This window comes from Nyctibius grandis, chromosome 1 (genome assembly GCF_013368605.1).
Source record: "Nyctibius grandis isolate bNycGra1 chromosome 1, bNycGra1.pri, whole genome shotgun sequence".
Classification (NCBI taxonomy): Eukaryota; Metazoa; Chordata; class Aves; order Nyctibiiformes; family Nyctibiidae; genus Nyctibius; species Nyctibius grandis.
The window spans coordinates 94446900-94470948 of record NC_090658.1 but is presented as its reverse complement, the minus strand read 5'-3'; the positions used below and the strand labels follow the sequence as shown (position 1 = coordinate 94470948).

The 24049-nt window shown below is 41.0% G+C and overlaps 1 protein-coding gene across 2 annotated transcripts in view; it reads right to left on the bottom strand.

Moving 5' to 3' along the window:
* PHIP (pleckstrin homology domain interacting protein) overlaps positions 1–6787 on the bottom strand; it is a 120740-nt gene extending 113953 nt beyond the window's left edge. For both annotated transcript variants that reach the window (XM_068424791.1, XM_068424864.1), the window contains exons 1-4: positions 6459–6787; positions 6262–6320; positions 6052–6081; positions 5843–5902 (exon numbers count right to left, since the gene is read on the bottom strand). In XM_068424791.1, coding sequence (XP_068280892.1) covers positions 5843–5902; positions 6052–6081; positions 6262–6320; positions 6459–6504 — 195 coding nt within the window. In that variant the 5' untranslated portion in view covers positions 6505–6787. The remainder of the gene's footprint in view (positions 1–5842; positions 5903–6051; positions 6082–6261; positions 6321–6458) is intronic.
* Positions 6788–24049: the final 17262 nt, after the last annotated feature.

The following is a 24049-nucleotide window of genomic DNA, read 5'->3' as shown; positions in this document are numbered from 1 at the left end:
AACAGCATGGGAATACACAAAATGCAGCTACACAGCTATTTGGAGTAACATTCAAATCTATTACCTTTGAAATAGACCTAACTGCTTGTATTTTCCTTCTGCATGACTCTGCAGAATAATTCAGCATCAGATCACAACGAATGCATCAACAGAATCATAATTTGACCTAGACTCTTTAGTTAAATTTGTAATGCATAATGCAGTTATTTGCTGCCAGAGTTTTAGACATCAAGTAAAATATGACCCTATTCTGGTTTCTGCTCTAAGCACTATGCATACTGTAACGTTCTCCGAAGTACTGTTGTTGGGGTTTTTTTCCCCCCACGCTAACAGTTAACATGCTTAACTACAAGTCTGACTCTAAATACGTTTCAGAAAAACACATTCCTACACAAGGACATTTAACAACAAAATCTAAGTCAGCCAGCTACCTATATTTCAAGGTGTGAAAGTTCAATCCTACTAATACCAGCAGCTATCCCAGCTTTAACTATTCTGCTATGTAACACATTACCCAAAACAAGCTCCAAATTGAATTACAGTAATTGTTGAACTATATCAGACCATCAATCTAATTGAGTACCCCGTACCACCTGCCACTGCCTTATCACTTTAAAATTAGGAATAGCAATAAAGTGCAATTACTTTTCTCCAAAGCATTCTCATTCTCTATTTTTTGTTTTGGGGTTTTTTTGGGGGGGGAAGGAGGGAAGAAACAGACAGATGACAGGGAGGGAGAACTGGAGAGTTAACTATTTTCCCCAAAGTATGTTTATTTCTCATGTACTTTCTAATTATGCTTGAGCTAAAAGTATATGGATATTTAGCCACTATTTCCTATAGGAATGCCTATTATTTTAATGTGAGATTACTTCTTCTCCAATGAAATAGACCTCTATGAAACCAGCCATCCCAAGAACATACTAGTTTCTCAACTACTTAATGCTTTTAACAGGTGTGAGGCCAGAGCAGATACAAAACTCAAACCTTAGTATAAACTAACTGCTGCAAGCTTGCTACTTACCACATGAGAAGGTATGAACAGTAGTATTATTTTCAGCCTTATGAACCAAGACATTCAACTATATCCATTACTGTCAGATTACCTGTACGTATTTGCCTGTCCTGAACTCACTCATAAGTTTTTGTGGTTTTTTGTTGTTTGGGGTTTTTTTTTTGGTTGGTTTGTGGTTGTTTTGTTTGGTTTTTCAAATAAAAGGTACACCTTAGAAACTCGATATTCCTCTTTAGCCCATCTCTCATCAGTGTTTCTTAGTCTCAGTTTGAAAGAACTAGCACAAAACAGTTGACTTAGCCGATCCTCTTAATTATCTGTGGAACAAACAAACGTGTCGTACTTCCCACAATGAATGAGAGTTCCTCCTCGTCAAAATACAACAGTTTAAACAGAGAGGCTCTAACATCACCTGAGTTCCCAGCTATGGGAATAATCTGTAGAACAGAAATGCTTATCTTTTAGAACTAAAAGGAAATCACTTAAGTTGACATATGTCTAACAGAAGCACTGATAATAACACCAAAAGCATTGCTAAGGATCACAATCATTTCACAGGTTTTCTTACCTCCGGTGCTAAGTCTTTCAGACCACCTGCCAAAACACTGTATAGACCTTCCCCAAAATACTAACAAAAACTAGATGATGATGCAGCTCTCTGATTCAACACAAGTTTTATTTTTGCTCCCTATTTCTTTGAACACCTTTACAGCACGAGATTTCCTGAAGAAACCACTTACTATCTGGCTACTTATTAAGAAACAAAATTATTAAACAGTAACCACAACGCTGCCTAACAGACTTTACTATGTTAGGTATTACACCAACAATGAAACACTGTGTCAATGATGTACTTAAGTGTCCCAGTCCCACAGATACTCTTTGTAACTTCAGGTACCTTTGCATAACCAAAAAGAAAGAACAGTGGGATGGCCTGAAAATAGAGTTTTGTCATTTTCACTTTAAATCACATTTAATAATTATGGGCAAGGAAAGAGGAAGGGACAAATGTTAGCAAAATAGTAATAAACAGTTCCCAAGAACAACAAGGCATACGGCCTACCAAACCCATCGCACCGTCTTTCTATTTGATGTGAATTCCCTGCCTTCTCCCTCCTCAACCACCACCACCATGAATAAAGTTCTAATTCAACAGAGAAAATAACAGTCACATGAATATTTTAGATGAGAAAAAGAAAGTTAACTCAATGGTTCTGATCATATACACTATGATGCTTGTGCCCTAGGATACAAAAAAAAAACCCCAACACAATCCCACAATCCTCCCCCCACAAATAAAACCAAAACAAACAAACAAAACAACCACCCTCTATGGTGGCTCTAAATTGTTACAGTGAATCCTAACAGTTGGCTTCATCCAGCTGAAGTGCACTTTGCTCCCAAAAGGAGCAACCCCAACACATTCCCCAAGCCCTCCACACGCACTCCTGTCATCTCCCTCACAGTGGGCGTAGGACCCACACTGCTGAACACAAAAGGAGAGCTGAACCATCTTAAAATGATTTTTCTACTGTTCATTTTTCAGACAGTTCAGCTCCCTTATCTGGCTGACCGCACATTTGGATGAGCACTCCTGCCTACACAAAGGATGCAGCAGAAATGCATAGCTTTCATCCACAGCGTACAATTAGAGCAGCTACACCCGTAACGAAACTGCAACATGAAAAAATAATTACCCTGGAGTCAAATGATGCACCAACAAATGTCTTTTAAAGCCTAACTACACAACACTTAAACAACACATTTAACCACAATCTATAAACAATTCACAAGGCTGCCTTGCTCTGCTGAAGTGAGCTATTAACTCTTAAAACTCCTCAAATTCTGTCCCTCATCATGAGAAATCCCCAGTCTTTCAAGAGTAAAATAGCTCGCTTACGATTAATAAGTTTCCACAACTCATGCAAGAGAATACAAAACATCCTGAGATCTGTTACTGAAGAGTCCCACCATCCTTGGTACACCTTCGTAGAAAGTGGCCTACCAGGGACTGGCTTCTCAGAAAGTCTTTGGTTATAGCACAAATAGAAATCTTAATATTGACAATATAAAACCAAGATTGGCACTCTGAAATAAGAGACCACGCTCTCAAAGAGAGATTCAAGTGGTTTATACCACAAATGGTGACTGTAGAAAAATATAATATAGAAATATTTGGATTCAAGAAAAAGCACTTAAGAATATGAAAAATAGTATAATGGCATTTCTGAACTCATGTATTTTCCTGTAGCATTACAAGCCTGCACAGCATGGTGTTAGCTTATAAGAAAATGAAACATTTACTTTCACTGACCAAACAGAAAAATGAAAGTAATTTACAAGATGAAAACTGCAGTGGATTTAACATCATTTGCACAAATTAAGTTACAGAAATAAAATATCTAAGGCTGTGAATTTCAGTCTAATATTAAACAGAAAGTTAACTCTAGTAAGAATTCCTAAATAAACGTTTTCAAAACAGGGACAAAAACAGAAAGAAGAGTCAGTATCTTAAAACTGAATTTTTTTTTAAATGAAAAAAATGAAGAAACAGAAGGTTAGGTCTTCAGCAGCCTCTAACTTGAAAGCTAAAGATTCTTGGGCTTGAGATAAACAAGTTTTTGTTTAATGAAACAAGACATGGTGAAAAACACTTCCTTTGTATGAAATGTAACTGTCACCCTGCAAATACACTTCTGTGCCACCTTTCACAAGCCTAAAATGTCAAGTAATACAAAGTTCACACATCTTTGACAACAGCAGCAAGAGCAGAGAGGATGGAGAGAAGCATCAAGAACAAAGTAAACAATTTCTTTTCCCCTCTCTCCAAGGGACAAGGTGGAAAAGGGCACGTAAACATTTATCAGGAAGTCTAAGGAAACTTCGTTAGGAACGGAAGACTAGGAGAAGAGGAAGGACTCAGTCAGCATCACATCTCCAAATATATGTATCCAGGATCAAGTCGAAATTTTGAGGAAGTACATCTTATGTCATTACATACCTATTCCGACTAAATTACTATTTACCTGCATTCCAACAAACAAAAAATGTTCCTTGGAAAGAAGGCTCTGAATTAGCTTATTTCATCAAGTCTTCTTAATTCAACCTTTAAAATGTCTTTTTCCTCACTTTCTCTTTCTTCACATCCTTTTACATTCTGACTATACATAAAAAACTCCAATCTACTCTAAGACTGCACCTCCAACTCTTTATAACTTATAGGCTAAAAGAGAAAGATTCATGGTAAGTTTTACCAGGCAACTTCTGACCATTGTTTGGAATGGATAATACGGCCTTACAAATAAGTAAATAAATAAATAAAGCATAATATATCATGCAAAAGTATCAGCACTTCAAAATTCCTGGTTGAATTTCTTTGTGGTCTCTGATTTCAGGAAAACTGAGAAGTATTGGTATGTAGGAATATGTTTTCAACAAGTCAATTCCTATCAATTCTTCCACACCACATACGTTAAAATGCCTGGGCCCATCCACCTCTTGCTCCAGAGAAAATCAACGCAGTAAGCAAGCCTGTCCCAGCTACAACAAATACCTACGATTCATACTGTAACATTTGTAACATAACTAAAATAACGTATATGCCAACAGTTTTTATTGGACACGTTACAGATGGAAACTATTCCATCTCCTTTTGCGGAAGGTCAAAAGTTCTCCACATGTCTAAGTCTCAGAAGTACTGGAGTTCAGAACTACAATGACCAACCAGAAAGCCTGAAGGGGAATCTCGCTTTGGTAAGTGTTACAAGCAGGGCTCAGTCTTCCTCTGAAATCCTATCCAGAAATTCAGAGACTAAATTATATAACAGTGCACCTGCAATGAAAACAATTCTAGCAACAAGTTGCTAACGGACACAAAGCAGACATCTTAATTGCTGTTTTCCCAACTCCTGTAGTTCACGAGGTATTAGGAAAAAAAATATCTAGGCCCTTCTCTGCTGGCAAGAGCTACACCACTGCAACCGATGCTTTTTAAAATCACTGATCTACACCTGAGATGAAAAGTACACGCTGGGAGATTAAGGAGGGGGGGGGCGCAAAACAAAAAAAACACGAAAGTCAAATTTGTGATGTGAACCTGGCAAGCCCAGTTATTCCTACACACCAGATACGCTGTACATAACAAACGCAAAGCCACACAATGCTCCTTACCAGCACACACGGGCACCCAGCGAACCAGGCAGGACACCTCAAACCGCCCCACCCCGGTGCACAGCCCAACCCAAGTTAACAGAACAGCGAGAGGGTTAAAAATCCGCCCCAGCACAGCGCCCTGGGACCCCGGCTGCCGGTCACCCCGTGCCCGCTGCCCCGCGGAGGGAGCCCACGGGGGCCGGCGAGTTGCGGCGGCGCCGCGGCGCCATTGTGCGCGCGGGCGGCGCGGCGGAGAGCGCCCCCGCCTGCTGCGGCCGCTGCCTGCGCCCGCCCGCGCTGGCCCCGCCCCGCGCTGCTCGCGCCCGCCCGCACCACGTCCATGACGTCGCCGCGGCTGCAGCCCGGGCCGCGGCTCTCGCGTTACGGCGCTTGTTGTTATTTACCCCGCGCCGCCGGCACCGGCGGGACCCCCGCAGCGCCCCGGGCCCCGCTCGGGGCCGAGGCGGGGGAGGAGGAGAAGGGCACGAGAATGTTTTTTTTTTTTTTTAAAAAAAAAAAAAATCCCCAAAGTTTGAGGTGCGGGTTTTTTTTTTTTAAGTTGTGTTTTTTTTTTTGCGGGAAATTCAATTTTTTTATCGGGCTGCTCAGGGAGAGCGAGGGGAAAGAAAAAACTTTGCCCGGCGCACCGCGGTCGGCCCCGGCCGCTCCTCTCACCAGGTTCTCGTAGCTGCGGGGATGCTCCTTGCCCGTCCAGTCCGTACGCTTGGGCAGCAGCTAGGGGAAGGGGAAGAGAGGACACCCCGTGAGCGGCTCCCCTCCCCCGAGCAGCCCCCCAGCAGCGCCCGGGATGGGGCGGGAGAGAGCGAGGAAAGGGGGAGGGAGGCCGCAGGCGGGGCGAGCGCCGGGTGCGCGGCGCCGCTTACCTCTTTCTCCGCCACTTCTCGGATCAGGACCTGCAGCAACAACAAAAGGGGGGGTCGGTTAGAGGGGGGGCGGCTTTGGAAAAAGAAAAAAAAGGGAGAGAGCGAGCGAGGCTGCGAGCGCGCCGCCCGATCCGCCGCCCTGCCCGGCCGCCCCCTCCCCGCCAGGCCCGGCGGCGCCATCCCTCCATCCATCCCTCCATCCCTCCCTACCTGAGCCGCTTGCTGGCAGGGTCCGTCCTCCAAAAAGCGAGCGATGAGGAAGTAGAGCTCTAAGGGGAGAGGAGAGGCGCTGAGGGATGGAGCTCGCCCCTTCCCCGCCGGCTTTTTCTTTCTTCCCCCCTCCCCGCCGCCCCTCTGGCTCCCGCTCGGTTCCCGCCGCCCCACACGGCGGCTCCCCCGGCACTCACCCGCTCGCAGCTCCGCCGTGTGCCTGCTGCCGCCGTCCCCGGACATGGCGAGGCGAAAACCGGGGAGGGGAGGGGGAGAAGCGGGGCGGGGAGGGGGGGGGGAGGAGGTTCGGGCCGCGCTCCCGCGGCAGCGTCGGGGCCCAGCGAAACGCGTCCGCCTGCCCGGTAGCTGTCACTGTTCGTTCACCAGGAAGAGTCTCGGCTCCACCATTCAACCCACGGGCAGGAGGAGGAAACAACAACTCACAGCAACCCGCCGCCAACGCCGCCGCTGCCGCCACCGCCGCCAGCCAGCGCGAGCGAGCGCGATCCCTCCGCCCGGAGAAAGAGTCCCCTCCTCCTCCGCGCCCCCTCCTCAGCCCTCCCGGCCCCTCGCGCCGCGCCGCCCCTCCCCCCGCGCCCCTCAGTCCCCGGCGCCCGGCGGCGGGGGCGGCCAGGCGGGGAAGGGGGGGAGCTCAGCTCTCCTGCTCCCTCTCCCGCCCCGCCGCCGCCGCGACGGCCCCCGGCGCTGTCCGGCTGAGGGGGAGAAGGGGCGAGGGCGAGCGCTACGTGTTTATTAGCGGGCGGGCGGGCTGAGGCAGAAGATGTCGGAGCGGCAGAGGCGGGGTGGGCGGGAAGGCGGCGGGCTGGCGGCTGAAAGGCGCTTTCTCTGCGAGGTGCGGGAGGCCGGAGCGCGGAGGGATACGACGCACGGGGAGGAGGGGCCGCGGCGGGGCAGCGGCGATTCGCGGCGGCGGCGGCGGGGAGGCTGGAAGTTGCCGAGTTTCAGTGTCGCAGAAATGGGAAGCGAGCGAAGCCAAAATGCCCCCGGGGAGCGCGGCCCCGCTGGGGAGGCGGGCTGAGGAAGCCCGGCCCTCCACCCCCCTCCGCCCCGGCCTGCTCGCCGCGGCTCCCCCATCCCCCGTAGCCAGGCCCCTCCCGGGCGCGGGGCTCCGGCGGCCCCGAGCTCCCTCGGAGCCCGCCGGGGGCCTCGGGGCGCTGCGGCTGTGGCATCTGCGCGTAAGTGCCAGTGTCACGCGTTGTGGGTTCTTGTTCTTGCAGCATCGTGCGTGGGGCCGGGTTCGTGCCTTGGGTTTGGGGCGAGGGGAGGCGAAACCCCAACAAACCCCCAACACCCAGAAGCACTTTCCCCCGCTGTTTGGCGGGGCTGGCTCGGCGGCTCTGCTCGGGTCTGGGTGCCACGGGGCGGGGGGTAGGTGAAGGGCTCGCAGGGTGCTCGCTTTGAGACCTTTCCTTTCAAAGAACAAAAAAACCCCACCAAAGCCCCCCCCAAACCCCAACAGCTAATAACGATTTTATTCATTGTTCTTGCCGCCAGCCAAACGAGACACGCGGGACTGACGGCTCTTCAGGCTGGTAGGAGCGATGGCAAGAGGAGGAGTGTTGTCAACGCGAGGGATGGCGATGCCTGCATCCTATGGCTGAACTGGAGGTAATTCACTGGCGGATCAATAACGTACCGAAGGTTCCTGAAAGGCTGCAACATTGTACGGAGCCTGATTAGCGATTGAATCGTTAATTCATTTAATGTTAGGTAGCTTGACGATACCGAATAAACGTTCCGATTTGGGCTTGTAACTGTTTATTTGCTGCTTACAGTCAAAAAGGAAAAGAAAATAAAGCAAATATCCACTGATAACTGCCTTAAAAAATCCATATCCGATGAGGAAGGGGTTTACAGGAGCGTAATTACTTGTCTTTATGGTTTGCAATGCATCTGTGCTTTTTCAGTTCGAGTTGGGGCCTTGCAAGAACAAACGTGTTTGTGGACATTAAGAATGAATTTAGCAGGGATCGATATAAACAGGGAAAGCTGTCATTTTTTTTTAATATTTATTTTTTCCCCATCATTAACTAATGTAACTTGTGAAGCAAAGCCAAAAGTATGTTTGAAATGATACAGAAACTAGACAAAAAATATTTTGTGTGTAAAGACCGTGAAGCTCTCAAGTATGTAACTTTTAACAAAATTCGATTTAAATCATATTTCTGTGCAGCTGAGGGGAGGGCGAGTTGAGCATTTTTGTACGTATGTTTCCAAGGCCCACGAGCTCAGTTTACGAGCCTACTGCGTGAGCTTTGTGCTTGGCACGGTGAGAAAGCCTGCTGCAGCCGCCCTTCTGCTTTATTGCACAAACGTAACCGTGAAAGGTTAGAGAAAGGAAGCTAAAGTGTCACATATTTCCATAAAGCCATGTTATAAAAAGTGATAAAAACTAGATTTTATATAGCAGATGCCTAGTTGCTATGCATATCAACATACAATTATGAAATGTCCTAAAAATCGTTAAAATGATAATCTAGCATGTGGTCTGTAATCATTAGGGTAAATGTATTTCATAGTATAATTTTTTTTTTAAGTAAAATCGTGCATACTAGATTCGCTCACTTTATCTGTAGCTACACTCATTTTATGTTTAAAAATGTACAGGTGTCTCCCTTTCCCAGGTTTTTACAACAACCATTCTGTGTTTCACCTTTATTTTAAATCCACACTTCAAATAATTGAGATGGCAATGAAATCATATTTACAATGTAATAAAGATTTAAAAAGTAAAGTGACTTGAGTCTTTTCTTAGCGATGTAAAATATGTATTGTAATATCTCTCATAGGTGGTTCTCACAACAAAGGGCTACACAAATAATGTGATTAACATTTTAATTTCCCTTGATGTTTACATAAAAGAAAGTATACTTACATATGACATCACTAAAACTATAAACCAAGGAATAGAGCAATTTTAACAGTTAAAGAGTCTGAAAGTAGAGGGAAACTATCCTGAATATATTGAACTTCCCTGTTCTTTTGGCAACTCGTGTAACTTTTTCTGATGCGGTTTAAAATACAGCCCCCAGAATCAAAATGTTCTGGGTGTTTTAACCGTAAAATAAGGATTGTGTCTTTTATTTAATTTTTGTAGAGCACCAAGCAAAATGGAATACAGTCCCTGACTTGAGCCTAAGCACCACAGTGCTACAAATAATATTTAATAAACAGCTTTTACAAACATCCATTCCACTTCTTTTTACACATGAAATCTGATGGGGTTTTTTGTTTATTTGTGGCTTAACATGGAAGACACACGGGTCACAAGAGAAGATGCAGAATTATTATTGTTTGGTGATGCATGTTAGAATGAGTCTTAAGAATTCCCGCAGCAGTAACAAACATTCCATTAATTTTTCAGATATATTTTAAAAGTTTTTTTCCCCTGTTGCACTTACATTGAGGATGTTTTTGTTATGTACAGAAGTGAAGAAAAATATCCTCATCTGTGAATTTTTAGTATCTATCTATCTTGATTGTTTTGCTTTCAAATAATTCCTTTTCTTTTGTGTGATCTTGTCACCTTACATTATCCTTAAGTAAAAATACATCAGTTCTGCTTTGTCAGTGAGATTTAATGTTTTTTAGGAGATATTTCTACTCTGAAAGGTCTGCATTAAAAATAAATAGTATTAATAAAATTATTTTCCTTTTTCAGCTATACTGATTGTTAGAGTTAAAAAGAAAATCTCAGATTATTTTAATCTAGTAATTTGATTGTTTTAACATCTGATAACTTTACATATTCTTTCTGCAAATGTTGTGTCCTGTTATTTTATTTCATGACTTTCAAATGTGAATATTCACATACGTTCACTAAAATAATTTTACAAAAAAAGCAAGAATAAAGTTTATTAGATTTTGCTGTGTATAAAGTTGATTGATAGGTAAAACTTACAGTCAGTCATGGACTGATCCCAAGGGTTCGTTGTTTTGGGTTTTTTTCCTCTACCTTGGCCTTACATATTTTTTTTCTTCTCCCTCCCTGCCTGAAAGTGCTATAAGTATCCAAATACAGGTATGTTAGAATTCTCTTGAATTACTGGTTACTTTTGACAGATAAGAATGTAGCATCTTTGGTTTTTTCTTGATTTTTCTGAATCTTGATAGTTTTGGTTTTTTTTAACTGATATTTTTTTCCCCTCATAATTGTTACATTAGTTACCAGTATGGTTTAATAGCTTGAAACGAGAAAGTGCGTTACTTGAAACTTAACGGTGGCAATTCTTCACATGAAAATCCTTTCTCTTTCTCATGAAATTTCCTCTTTGTCTTTTCTTTATAAACAAAGGGAAGTATTTAGGGTTTGTAAATTGTCAAGCTGAACAATGTAGCAAAATATTTGAAGCACAATATTGGCAGGGGGGAGGTCGGTTGAGAGAAACATAAAGCATTGGCTAAGCTTTCCTCAGGGTGGGTTGGTCGGTTGGTTGGTGGGGGTTTTTTTTGGTGGGGTTTTTTTCACCTCGGAGAACTATCACCACCAGTTGCTTGCCTCTTTGTGACTGTTGATTCTTACTCTTGAAACCAGCCATTAATAGGGCAAGAAGTGAGTGATGGTACTTATGAGGCCAGCCAAGGTTTTTTATTAATATTGTGTATATTAAGTATCTGCAGAAAGAACCAAATGTGCCAAAATACAATACTACTATGAGTAAATTCCTTCTGCAGTTTTAAGCAATAACCTACAATTTGACTAAGTACCTTCACATCAGAATTCTTTTAAATACTCACTTGTTCATGCTTCCTGCCAAGAATATGTCCTTTCTGCACCCTGCATCAGTAACCTACCTGGACTTTCAACTATGGAGTTCCATACAGTGCTTAGCCGCTGTGTATTCTGCCCGTATCAGATATTAAATAGCAAACTGTACACTTTTCTTTACTTCCTTTTTCAGTGCACCCTTACCATAGAACATGGATGTCTTCCCACTCCAACCAGAACACACCATTTCACCTTTCGCTTGCTTCTCCCTGTCGGTGAAAAGTAGTGTGGAATTAGGTACCTGTATTACCCCAACTACCATCAGCATTGACACGTTAACATTTTATAAAAGCACATGAATAGATCAGCCTCTGACAAGCGTGTTTCTAAGTGTTCTCCTCACGTGCAGCTGGAAGAGTAAAGCAAAATCAAGTCACTTAGGAAGACATCATTCGTTGTTGTGTAAAAATAAATAATAAACCGTGAGTCTACTATCAAGCTTCTGAAAGTAGATCTATATGTCATTTACATTTTGAGCAGTAAATGAGTCTGGTTGAAATTCATCCAATGACCCTAAAAACCTCTTCAGTATGTTGTTACCCAAATAAATACGAATTGCACCAGCCATGACATTCTTTCGGTTTCACTGTTCTATCTTTGAGTACAAAAAACCTCCCTTACAAAGAGAAACTAAGAATTAGGCCTATGTAATTCCTACTGAATAAAGGAATTCTGCTGTTTTATGGTGGGGTTTTGTTTGAGTTTTGTTTTGCTTTGTTTTAAAGCAATTTAATTTGTGCTCCTGTATTTTGTAAAAGACCTTCCATTAAATTTACTGGATTAGTTTGACAGTACAACTTTCTATGCTGAATGCATTCCCTAATTATCCAGAGAATTTTGAGAAAATGATTAAACTGCTGTACTTAATTGTTTGCTATTGGCCTTTTCTTCACAGAGAATCTTGGATATTTGCCATGTTCAGTTTCACGTCCATGTGATGTCTCCAAAGTTTTCTGAGAATTCTAAGGATTATGTGGGGTTTTTTAAGTGGAGCTTTCAAAAAATTAATATACAGCATGTATTTTAGAGGAGAGCTACTCCATAATAAAAATAGGAGCAGGAAAAAAAGAACGTTTACTATGTTGCTTTGTAAATTGACAATTATTTTCTTAGATTATTACTTCTAGAAAACTTTTGAAAATGTTTGCTGTTACTGTTCTTTCTCGTCAGGTATTCCAACATGGTAAGTCAATTTTTGTTGAGCAGAAGATTCTCAAAATAAGGTGTATCATTGATTTGTTTCACTGGTTTCATATTAGACTTCTAAGTCAAAGAAGACTTATTTTAAGTCTTAAGTGACAAATTTTATTTATATTGATAAATTACAAAGTTTATTAAGACACAATTTAATAGTGTCCTTCAGTGACTATTTTTCTGTTTCTCTAAATGAAAATCTAGATTTCTGTTTAACCAAGTTTGAGGGCCATTTGTGATTAGGGGTTTGGATTTGATTTGATTCAATTACAATAGTAGCCTGTTAGAGATAGATACAACTTTTTAAAATACAGATGAGGGGTTACTTGTCTGACTCTTCGGAGTGGGACTGGTTATCAGTAGCTTTGGTATGGACTTAGAATTTCCCTGAAGTTAATACAGGGGACTATTGAAGATGTAAATCTATGTATAGCTTGAGAGATTCTGTCATATTGTTATCAGCGACATAGTCTGATATATTTGTTAATGTGTAATTACAGGAAAGGCTGAAGGAACAATATTTCAGTGTTTACAGATACTCATTGTGCAATTTAGGTAAAACCAGAGGAGGCCATAATCAGAGAGATCTACCCAGAGAAGAGATGAGCAGAACAACGTAGGTAAAACTTCTTGATGTTACATTCAAAATAATCTATTGGAAGAAATAATATGAGTCAGTCATGCCTCTTATGGGCTCCTAAACCAATATAAGAAAAAAAGTTCTATTTGATAGCCGGTAGTAAATTTTTTAGAAAGACCATCCTATTTATTACATATTCAGCATTGAGAATATGGCAATTTTTTTCTAGAACTCTAATATGAAAGGAGTGAAACAAAACAATGACACATCTTCTGTTGGAATACTGTGTTGAGTCTTTCACCTTATCTCCAAAGAATAGAGTTCAGAGATAGATGAGAAAAATAGTTAGGATCAAGAAAAAATACTCTAAGAATAGGATTAAAGACCAAGGAAATGGAATAAAATATTTGGAGGAGGTAATATTGGCATCCAAAGTTTCTCTGTTTCAGAGAAGATAAAGCAGGATCTTCTGTAAACTCTAGGACATAGTTCAAGAACTTGAAGTAGTTGAAATATTTCAAATTAAAACTGATGGTTTTCCCCATCACAAAATATAGCCATCCTGGCTTTAGTTTTGCCTCAGAAACTGCTAAAGCAAGGATTTTAGCAGTCTTCCGAAGAACTGACACTTCTACAGGTAAGAAAATACAGTGACAGTACACTTACCTAATTAGAAAGATCATTAGTCTGATCCCACGCAGCCTTGCTATGTTGCTAGCTTTAAGATAATCCTGTTTTTCCTGAGCGTTTCCTTCTAGTGTTGTTTGATTTCATTCAGAGCTGCGAAGTATTTTTATTTCTATGTAGTTGAAATATCTGCTTTCCCCAAAAATAGTAATGATGTAGTGTGAGCAGTACCAATATTTGCACTTACAGTGAAGATTTTAGCGCTGTTAGCATTGAACCATTTGGCTGACAGTGCCTACTTTGTGTAGCATATGTGATTTGTCAGTCATCCACAGAATACACATCACTGAGATTCTGATCTCCATTTATTGTTCAGTCTTTTGAGAAAATACTGGGCTGCTGATCCAGATTTCTCAGTATTTTGTATTCCTCTATAGCATCTACTTGGTGCCTCAAAAGGATGATTTTTAATTTTTTCAGTTTGCCCAAGTAAACTGTAGAAGAGTTGTGGTGTGCCAGGTGGGCATGATATACTAATTGACATATAAATTGTGTAAGGTAATCGCTGATTTAAAAATCGTTGAATCAATCTCTTGATTTTACAGGTTTTAGAGTACCAGAGACAGGAAGTATGATTAGACCACAAATGACCCTTGCATATACGTGATGCTGGATAAGTTTTTTGTTTGCTTCCTTGTTTTTAACCTAATACAAGATGGAGATTGGCACACATGCCTCCCTTTTCCCAGGTGAGGACCTACCACAGGATTAAAAGATTATGCTCACTGTAGCTCAACTAATCTGTAGTTTTCCCATGCGAAGTGGAGCAGCTTGTTTAATGGAGGCTAAGAAGAACTCTCTGTCAGGGATATCTACCCAGGTGGCTAGCTCATTCTCTTTGGAGGTTCCAAATACTGTTTTCTCTTCCCTGTGGAAGAATTTGAACTGAAGTTGGATCCCCCTGCGCACCCGAGTGGATGAAAACTACAAAATTGTTGGATGAAAGGCACAACCGCCACTTTGGTTGGGACTTAGTTTGGTAAGTGTGCTCTGGAAATGCTCTGTGAACAGGATGCACAAGCAAGAGAAGCAGAAGATTTGTGTATCCTGAGCTAGTAAGAATAGGAGGCTTTGGGCATGCTCAGAAGTCTTTTAGACACCCAAAAGCTTTTGCTGCCAGAAAATTAAATATCTACATTTTGAATGGGGGTATCTAAAGATTATTCTATAGTTAGACTGTTATACACGTTCTTACCCAGCTTTGGGTCAGCTCATCACTGATGGGTGTTCTTTCAGCAAGCTCTGGAGCATTAGCACACTGCTAGTTTCTGCACACGTGCGTTTTATTAAAGCTCAGACTTCCAAGATCAAATGAAAAAGGAATTGAACTTGATCTTTCAGTGTCAAGTTCGGCAGGCCCTTGTAGGTAAAGCACTGAATAACACTAAAAATCAAATAATGTAAGAAACACGATGTCTTACAAAGACTAGACTGAGCATTTAAAGAAATACACAGGTATTTAACATATAGTTCTAATTTTGGAGTTGGTTATTCTGGTTATAATAAAGCTACGTTTCTTTAGTCCATGTATCAGGTTTTTTGTATGTATATTTGAAAGTGCTTTAAAAGAGAAATGACTGTGTGGGATTCATTGACCTTTCCACCTAAATACAACTGAAGTTTGAATCACCTAGTTAAAATATAAGTTGTGCCAAACCTGCATGTCAGCATTTGAGGAGTTGGGACCCTCTAAAAATACTGAGGTTCTTTTTGTTTGCATGCAAGGTATTTTTGTTTTTTAAGAAACAGTTGGGCCATGTTTTAAGTTTTATCTGTTAGAAATGAAAGCTGAGGTTTTCACAGTTTACTTACTTCTAGATCTGAGCAATAAAGTAAAATATCAAATTCCCACAATTTGAGAAATAAAAATAGAACACATAATTTCTCCCACGTAGTCTAATACAATTCATAAAATTCATTAGGGTTTGAGAAGAACAAGGGGGAGGTGTTCTGTTACGAGAGGAATTACCCACATGAAATCTAGGTAACATTGAAAATAATATACTGACTTTTTAAAGAAAGGATCACATGGATCCTGTGGATCACAATTACATCAGAACTTAATCTTTATGTCTCAAATTAAAGCTTAAATTTCAGGAGCCAGTTAAGTTTCAGGGAATTCTGGAAAATTTGTTTTGTACAAACAGAAAAGAGAGTTGCCTAATAAATTACAAAAAATGTTTCCTGCAGAGCCTGCTCGTTGTCAGGTTTTTCTAGTTTTGGTTTCACTGTTTTTAAGAAGGAAAGTGAGAAAGTAGCAGATGAACCAGCAGAAGTCAGGGGTAAGTCACCTGTGCTATAGCAAACTCCCAAACAAGATGGAAAGCCATTTAAAAATTGGAAAAAATAAAAAAATGGGACAGTCCCTTAGAAAAAAGTTATGTCAGCTTTCCATCCTTCAGGTAAATGCCTGAGCTAAGGAAGAATTGATTTATGCCCAACTTCAGAGTCAGTAACTTAAAATCATAGGTTCCCACTGAAGTTTTAGTATCGTTTGTGGTTACTGAGAGTTAAACATTACAGTGGGTTCTCAAAACCCAGCAGGACGTTCCTTTTCCTCAGACCCTGCATAACAGTTGCTGACAATTTTAACAACATAGGCAGCTGGTTTCTAATGCCCAGACCTGAGCCCTGGTGCTGTTAAAGTTATTATTTAAAGCTTATTTTCAAAGTAGTAAATGTTCTTAAAAAAATGAGGAAGAGGTATTCACCTACCTAATCCCATTTAAAAACAAAACACTACACACTACTTGCATTCTAACAACATAGCAGCACCTCTGCTCTGTTTTTTCCAGTCAAAGTCCTTTTCTTTTGAAGTCCTTTACAAGTCCTAACAAAACCAGTCCAAATTAGAAGTCCTAAATCCCCTTTCTTTGGGTCTTTTAATCTAAGCTAAATAATTTAACATTCAAGCAAAATTAGAAAACCCCTGAACTGAAACTGACTTTTTGATTCATGGTCCACCACTCTCAGTGCATCCAAGATTTCATCAGATTAAGTGTAACTCTGAAACATGTTGTTCCCATATACTGCCAACCCCGATTTTCAATTTGAAATCTTTCAGCAGCCAGCGGCCTTGGATTTTTCTCCTCCCTCCCCGAGCATGGTGTGTGCACCTCTCAGTTCATTCACTGTTGGCTGTTCCTAATAGTGTAGGACTCTCTGTAGGAGGGCAGCTCACAGCATATTTACAGACAGCAAAATTTTGAATTCCAGTACGCAGAAGGTAAGGAGTACTTGTTGCTGTATTCCTCAATTTTGAGTTTGACCCATAGTAGTAAACTGAAGAGTACTAGTGCCCACTCTATTTCTGAGGCCAATCGCCTCACACCAACGGCCATGTCCATATTATTAAACTCTCTTAACCACCAAAATGAGATGGCTGCATCTGCAATGTCAGCTGGGGCTGAGCTAACCCCTGAACCACGCCAAGGTCTGCCTGGGAGAACACAGCTTGGCCTGGGCCAAGTGCAGGGACCCTGCTGACGACAATTTTACAGTGTAAGCAGCGGGCTTCAAGTCTCCAGCTCTGCACCCTGGTACCTTTTAATTTGCTAGCACAGTCACAGCCTTTGCGACAAACAAAACCACAGACTGCCGCTGTGCTTTACTTCTAAAAATTCAGATGTCTTTTTAGTGAGGTATAGTGCACAAAATATGGAATATGTCCAACCCAGGTGTCCTTTGTTAGGCAGTTCTAGAGCCTGAGAGAAATCTTAGCTAGTTTGTAACAAACCCTAATACATCTCAGTCCCTTTTTGCCCAGCCTCTGAATTACGTGATTCTTCATTCTGTCCAGCAAATAATGAGAAAACTCTTGAGATACTTAAAATGATCGCAAAAGCTTCTCAGGGCCATGCTAAAGATCACTGAAGGAAGAGTTGATGTGGAAATACAACCTGGAAAAGTATAAAGCTGCCGTTGAGAGAAAACAATGTAACATTAAACGGAGGTAAGCATAAATTAACAGCTGTCAGGGAGATTCACAGTGTGTCTCAAACATTTAGAGTGTTCTGAACTGGTAACTACCTATATAGTTAGCGGCACTCAAGAGCTGCTTGCAGTTGTTTGCAATTAATCTATTTAAAAGTGCTTGAGGGATATTGGAAAGGAGATGCTATGTGATCAAATACTTTGTCAGACCTTACTAGGAACAGCAAGGCTAGTGCACAAAAGCAATCCTTAAATGGGATTTGGGCATAAAGCTTCTTGCCATCTTGTTCTTCTCTGGGGAAAATAGGACTATTGGGAGGAAGGGGGAACACCCAGTTTTGAAAAAAGTAATATATAACAGAGCCCTTTATTCACAGTCCAACAATAACATTAAAGGTATCAATCTGCTAAACATGACAGATGCACTGTTGTAAAGAGATATGATACACCAAATGCATTGTCTAATTGCTTCGTGAAATAAAGGGGCCAGTCACTATCTTCCATGCTTGATATAAAACAAGGCTGTTATTATTAATGATAAATGGAATCAGTCACTGAATTTTTCTAAGAATGCAGTATTTGTGCTGCAAGCTACTTTCTACTATTACTTCATGTGTTTTAGGATCTATGGACCTGAAGCAGCACCCCATCATGAAAGGGTGAACCCAATGCTAATACTGAAGCATTCATCAGATGAGGAGCATTATTGCTGTTTTCACTTAAAAGATCCAGCATTTCAAAAATAACTTAAGACACCCCTGTGATCATGCAAGTGTGAATGGGACAGTGGCTTGACAGAGCCAAATAAAAGTGTCCTAACATCAGTTACCTAAAACTTGTGTGTCAGTGATCGCCCTTGCAGTTTCATCGCTGAGGTGACATCTACTTGGAAATACAATTTCATTTTTTGCTGGCCTTTGGGATACCTTTACAACTATATTCAACTGCTGCTGTAATTGGCACTTGCAACTCAGCATTTAAAATCAGTTTCATACACTACCCATAGTCCTAATGGCATCTCTACTACCAGACAGCTGTCTCTTGTAATTAATTCCTATTAACATTATCCACATCCACTATCTTCGAATAATTATTGCCAGCTTTCTGACTTGCTGTGGTCGTTTAACAGAACCAGTTGCCCAAAAAGTCACAACCAGATCTATCCTTACTCAACCTCTTGGAAGCCTGCCCTTTCTCTGCTACTCAGTATCCGAATAACCGCCAGCAGCCACATTGTTCTCTTAGATGAGCTACCACTATACACACATTGTGAATTCGTGGCCCACACCTCACCTCTGGCTGCTGAGGCCAAGCAACCCCATCTGGTGCATGGCCAGGCTGTAAAGAAGTGTCAAAGTAGCAGTAGAGGTGGTAAGTTCACGAGGCCTTCCCCTGGCTCACTCTCTTTGCAGTCTTCCATCTCACCTCAAAGGCTGGTATCTATTGCCACTGATGTAGATAGCAGACTTCTTGGTAGTATCTTGATGCCCAACAGACTGCTTATCCTGTATGATCACCTCCATGCCAAAAAAGGGCATCAAAATTTCTATCTTCTACCCTCACTTTAAGATGAGCTGAAATGTTGATGTAGACTTTCATTCCCATCATGGGGGATACTCTCCTGCTTGCTTTGGAAGGGAGTCAGAGCTCAGTGAACCCTCTCACCAGCCGTGTTTGGCTGGAGATTCACAAAAATTATTGTCCAATTGCGTATAATACATTTATAAATCTGTGTCATATGATGCGGTAAACTTTAATAAACAGGCTCTGGACGCTGTCTCTCAGAATTACCTTATAAACTGTTACATACCTAGTTCCCTTGGCAGGTGAAGCAGGGAAAGCTTCCCAAAAGACTCTAGAAGTTCATCAACACAACTAGTAATTATCTTACAGGTGGAAATGTGGCACTGACACACAAATGATACTTAAGTGTTAAAATGCCCTCATGGAAGTAGAATAAAGTTACAAGATTTACCAGAACTGTATCCCAAAGGGAACAAAAAAATGAAGTACCCTCAGTAAGTGGATTGTTGAGAAAAGACCTGAGGGGAAAAAAATACATCTAGTGACACTCAAGGCTTGACTACACATGCAAAGAATGTTGCTGTTTCTCTCTTGCACCTATTCCTAGACAAATCAGTTTCTCTTGCGTTGTGTGACATCTCTTCCTCCGCACGCACCCACCCACCCACCCAGATTACAGGGTCAGACTTCTTCCCCTCTTGCCATTCCAGCCCCGCCCTGGTTTGTCTTCCACGGAACAACATTGCTTTGCAATCACTGCAGAGCATTCACACATCCCCTCTCCCACATCCAACCATGAGGGAACTTTCTTCCAACCTCACCCTGGGACAACCCACAGCTGCCCACAGTAAAAGCGCTCCTCCCTCCTGGGAGCAATACGCAGCCATCTGTAACGTGGCTGTGAACAGAATCACAAAAACTCTCCAGACCCGCTCCTCCTTTCTTATTCTCAATTATTCTAAATGCAACTGACATATTTACATCAGTTTCTTAATCTCCAATGGTTATGACTCCCTTGGTGTTATTTTAAAAACTCACATAATCTTCCACCTTCTTTCCTTACAGGATGTTATCAGAAATTAGAAGGGGTTTGGTTTTTAAGAAACTGGATCCTTACAATATTGATAGTTTATTCTGATTCTTCTACAGAAAGCTTAGAACGGCCTTCCAGCTGAGTCCCAGGATAAGGCTGAAGTTCTTGTTCTACAATCTGTATTTTATGAGGGACTACAGTAACATTTTATATTGATTTCAGAAATGGACTGAGGACTTTCACAGGATCACTACTTCCAGTCTCTGTACTGTCATCTTAAATTATAGTGCTTTCCATTAAATTGTTCATTGTTAGACGATTCATATCGGACAGCTTAGTACCTGAAATCGTCCAATGCAAATTCAGTTTTTATGGGCCCCAAGTCTGAAATTTGTTTCTGAATGAGAATCAAAACAGTGATAAAACTATTCCTACAACTTATACTACTGTAACTTAAATGCAGTAGTAAAATTAAGCACAATGGCCTCATGCACTCCAAGTTTCTTTTTTGTGCATGAATTTAAATTTCTAGCTTTATCCTTATCCTAGCAGGTATGAAAATTTCCTCTTCCATTCACATTTGGAAAAAATGAGACTAATTAGTTATCGACAGACAAACTTGAAATGTACAGTTAAAGTCATTTTGCACCAGAACTCATTTATAGCCACTCTGAAGGTGCTTACAAGAAAGCATTTTGCTGTACTCGTCAAACACTTGATAGTCTCTGCTTTGTTACATATGAACTACTTTGTTGCCAGTACCATGGTTCATCACAAAGGGAGTAATGTATCAAAATAGTTTACTTCTCATCTTGTCCATTTTCTATAGGAAAGCCATAATTATTTGATTTTGATTTATTATAAATGCAGAACTGGACATTACAGATGGCAATCTGTTGCAATGTGGCAAGGCAATTTGGCTGTATCTAGCCAAGTAACAGCTTTACAGTAAGTTCAGCATTTCTGAATAAAGCAAAAAGTATGTTTATTACTGAGAACAGCAGTAAAAAATTCTTGCCTTTACAAAAAAATAATGGCACTGAACATTCCAGTGCTTCTCACGACCGTTATGCATGCAGCAATTAAACTGGCAGCGAAAGTATTGTCCAAGTTTTCGTACAAATAAAAGAATGATGATAACAAACCTTAAGCTAGGAGGATGACAGAGTTCCGGCCACTGAACTTTAGTTTATAGACAGTCTCCTGTATCTTTTTGTGCTTTGATTCAAATGTAGAAGTTTACTGATTTATTTAATATAAATTCACATAGCGGGCTAAATCGTCACTTAAAATATGATACCCATCAGCTGCCCAGCAGTACTGCAGACACAATGACGTAAGTGAAAATACTGGTCCAATAAAGCAGCCAGGTCAAAAGCAATTTATTCAGAAGAGACAGACTCCTTCACATTTCAGGTTATTTTGCCCTTTCAAATTTGAGGACACCTTACCTTTATAGAATACAGAATAGCCACTTGTTTCCCAGTTGCATAATCCCTTTAGGGTTATATAAATGTTGTATAACTTCAGTAGGAATTTAATCAAAATTGTGGCTGTTGAGGATTGGCATCATAATGTATACCTTCGGATTGTAGAACTGGTTTGATTTTAAACAGTGGTCTCCCCTGAGTCTCAATGAACATTCAAGTGATCTTATTTTCCCCTTCTAAGGCTACATTTGAAAAAAAAAAAATCACAGAACTGAGCATAGAAAAAAAATTACTTTTCCCCTTCCCCTAGAAATTTAACTCTTACATATGTATGTTATTTATTCTAATAAGGGATCTTTATTTTCTTGCTGTTCCTTCTCCCTTTCCCTACTTTTTTTTTCCTTTTTGCAGTTATGAACAGACCAAATAACTCCCAAACTTTTGAGAGTTGAGCAAAATGCAGCAAACCAACTTGATTTTCACTGCTGTTTAGCATAAGGATTAATTTTTCATTAGCACTCCCCTTAAATGCTTGCATCTCATCTGCACGGTTCTCCATTGAGAAAAAGCTGCCTTTGCCACGTGAAGGGACAAAATACCAAGCGTAACCTTGTGCTGACACATACAATCAGTCCAAGGTCAGACAAGGATAGGGAAGCAGCAGAAGTAAAAACACAGAGAAATTATTATATAAAGCTAAGGGAAGGGGGACATTTAACTGCTCAAGGGTGACTTTTTTTTTGATCATTCATTAAGTCTTGTTTCTGATGTACCTGCCTTCTTTAAACTTATAAACAGTCCACCCTTCCCATTTTTTTAAAATGTACCTTTAAATACCCATCTGTTACCTCCGACACAGGCCAAATACCACTTTCAGAGATGCCTCCAAACCTTGTGTTCAAGTGTGATGCAGCCAGTCATTAAATACTCATGATGCAAGTTTCTTCATGGCTGAGATGCAGCACCTGGCACTTTCAAGTGCCACTTCAAAACCAAAATACTTACATACTTCCTGAAGGTTGCTCTGCGGATCACCAGCTACCCACAAAGACTCTAGCTACATATGGTTGAATGTGCAACCATTCTAATTTTTAAAAAAAGTGTTCTAGAACTTGATACCGTGCTTTGAAAAATTTCCTGCTTCTCTGAAAACTTGACACATAGATGAGTAAGATAGGAAAGAATCACAATTACAAAGCACTTTCAAAAAAACCCAGAAATGTTAAATGAATCAGCTGGATAGTGTGTTTCATTAAACTTCACCCAAGCGGCTCTTCTGTTGTTAAATGCCAGAACTCTGGCACTGAGCTGAATCTCCTAATCTGGTCAAGCTGACAGAACTTTGTGCCAAAATTACTAGCTTAAGATATTGTGCAGTTAGTTTAAGGACCCAACTTCTGCCCACCTTTTAGGCATTTAGTCAAAGGAGCTCTCCTAAAATAAGCCTGTCCAGAGACCTGTCAGTGTCTTGTGACACTCACGCCTAAATTAAATCTAAGTTAAAAGGGTCATTTCAAGAACTCCACTGTCTACATAGGATTAGGAAACTAATCTCTCAGTTATCTACACAAAATGATGAGAGTATACAAAACCCCTCCTCACAGGAACAATAAACCCATAAACTGACAAACGCTTAGAAACAGCACTTTAATGATTCTGTGAAAAAGTTCAGGTGAATAAACTTCCAATGACCTAATTTAGTGTCTAAATTAACAGACCTTCAACAGGGTCCATCAGAAAGCAAATCAGAAGTACGGCAGGACTATCAAGTATGTGTCACTGAGTAATGATATGGACTTTCCCTCTCATTCAGCCACAAGTTTTGCCTCAGCCCTCTGCCTTCCATCACCAAAAGCAGAGACTTCATTCAAATTTTCTTCCAAAACTAAGTTCGTGATGCAGAGAACACCCTCCTCTTATTTGGCTGTAGCAAGCCTATCATAAGAGACGCAGTGGCACTCATCTCAATGCAGGTCTGAACTACTGTTCTAGGTAGCATATGGGGTTTTGGTAATCTATCTTCAATTTTTAAGTATAGAGAAGCTTGGCTTCTTTACCATTTTAATTAAAAAAGGCAACTGGAGTTTTCTTCCCGAAGAATAAATAGAATGCTAGGTCAGGCAACAGTCATTTATTTATTGACTTAAACAAGCAAAAGCTATCCTCAGACATAATGGCCACCACTTGAGCAATACAAATCAATGCTACTGAAGAACAGGGAACATGTTTTCTCTCACCCCTCCCATCCCAGAAGTAACAATAGAAATACCAGGGCCCCTAGAGAAAAGAGAAGGAGAAAAATTATAAAAGGTGCTTAGAATGAGCTGCAGAGTTGAAACATGGACACTAAAAAATCATTAGCTAATCTACCATATCACCACAATCACCTCAAAAATAAATTTCATTGTTCCATTTATCACCTCAAAAATAACTTTCATTGTTCCATTTCTACCAGGTACCAAATACATAGCGCTGTTTAACAGCAATTTCAGTGTATTAACAACTGTCCTCAGCTGAAGCAGAACAGCAATTCCTACTTACATTAAATTTGAGGCTGCAGATAGAAAGGTTTCCATGGAGTACGAAGCAAGTTAATGAAAAGAGAGTGGGGGAGAAAA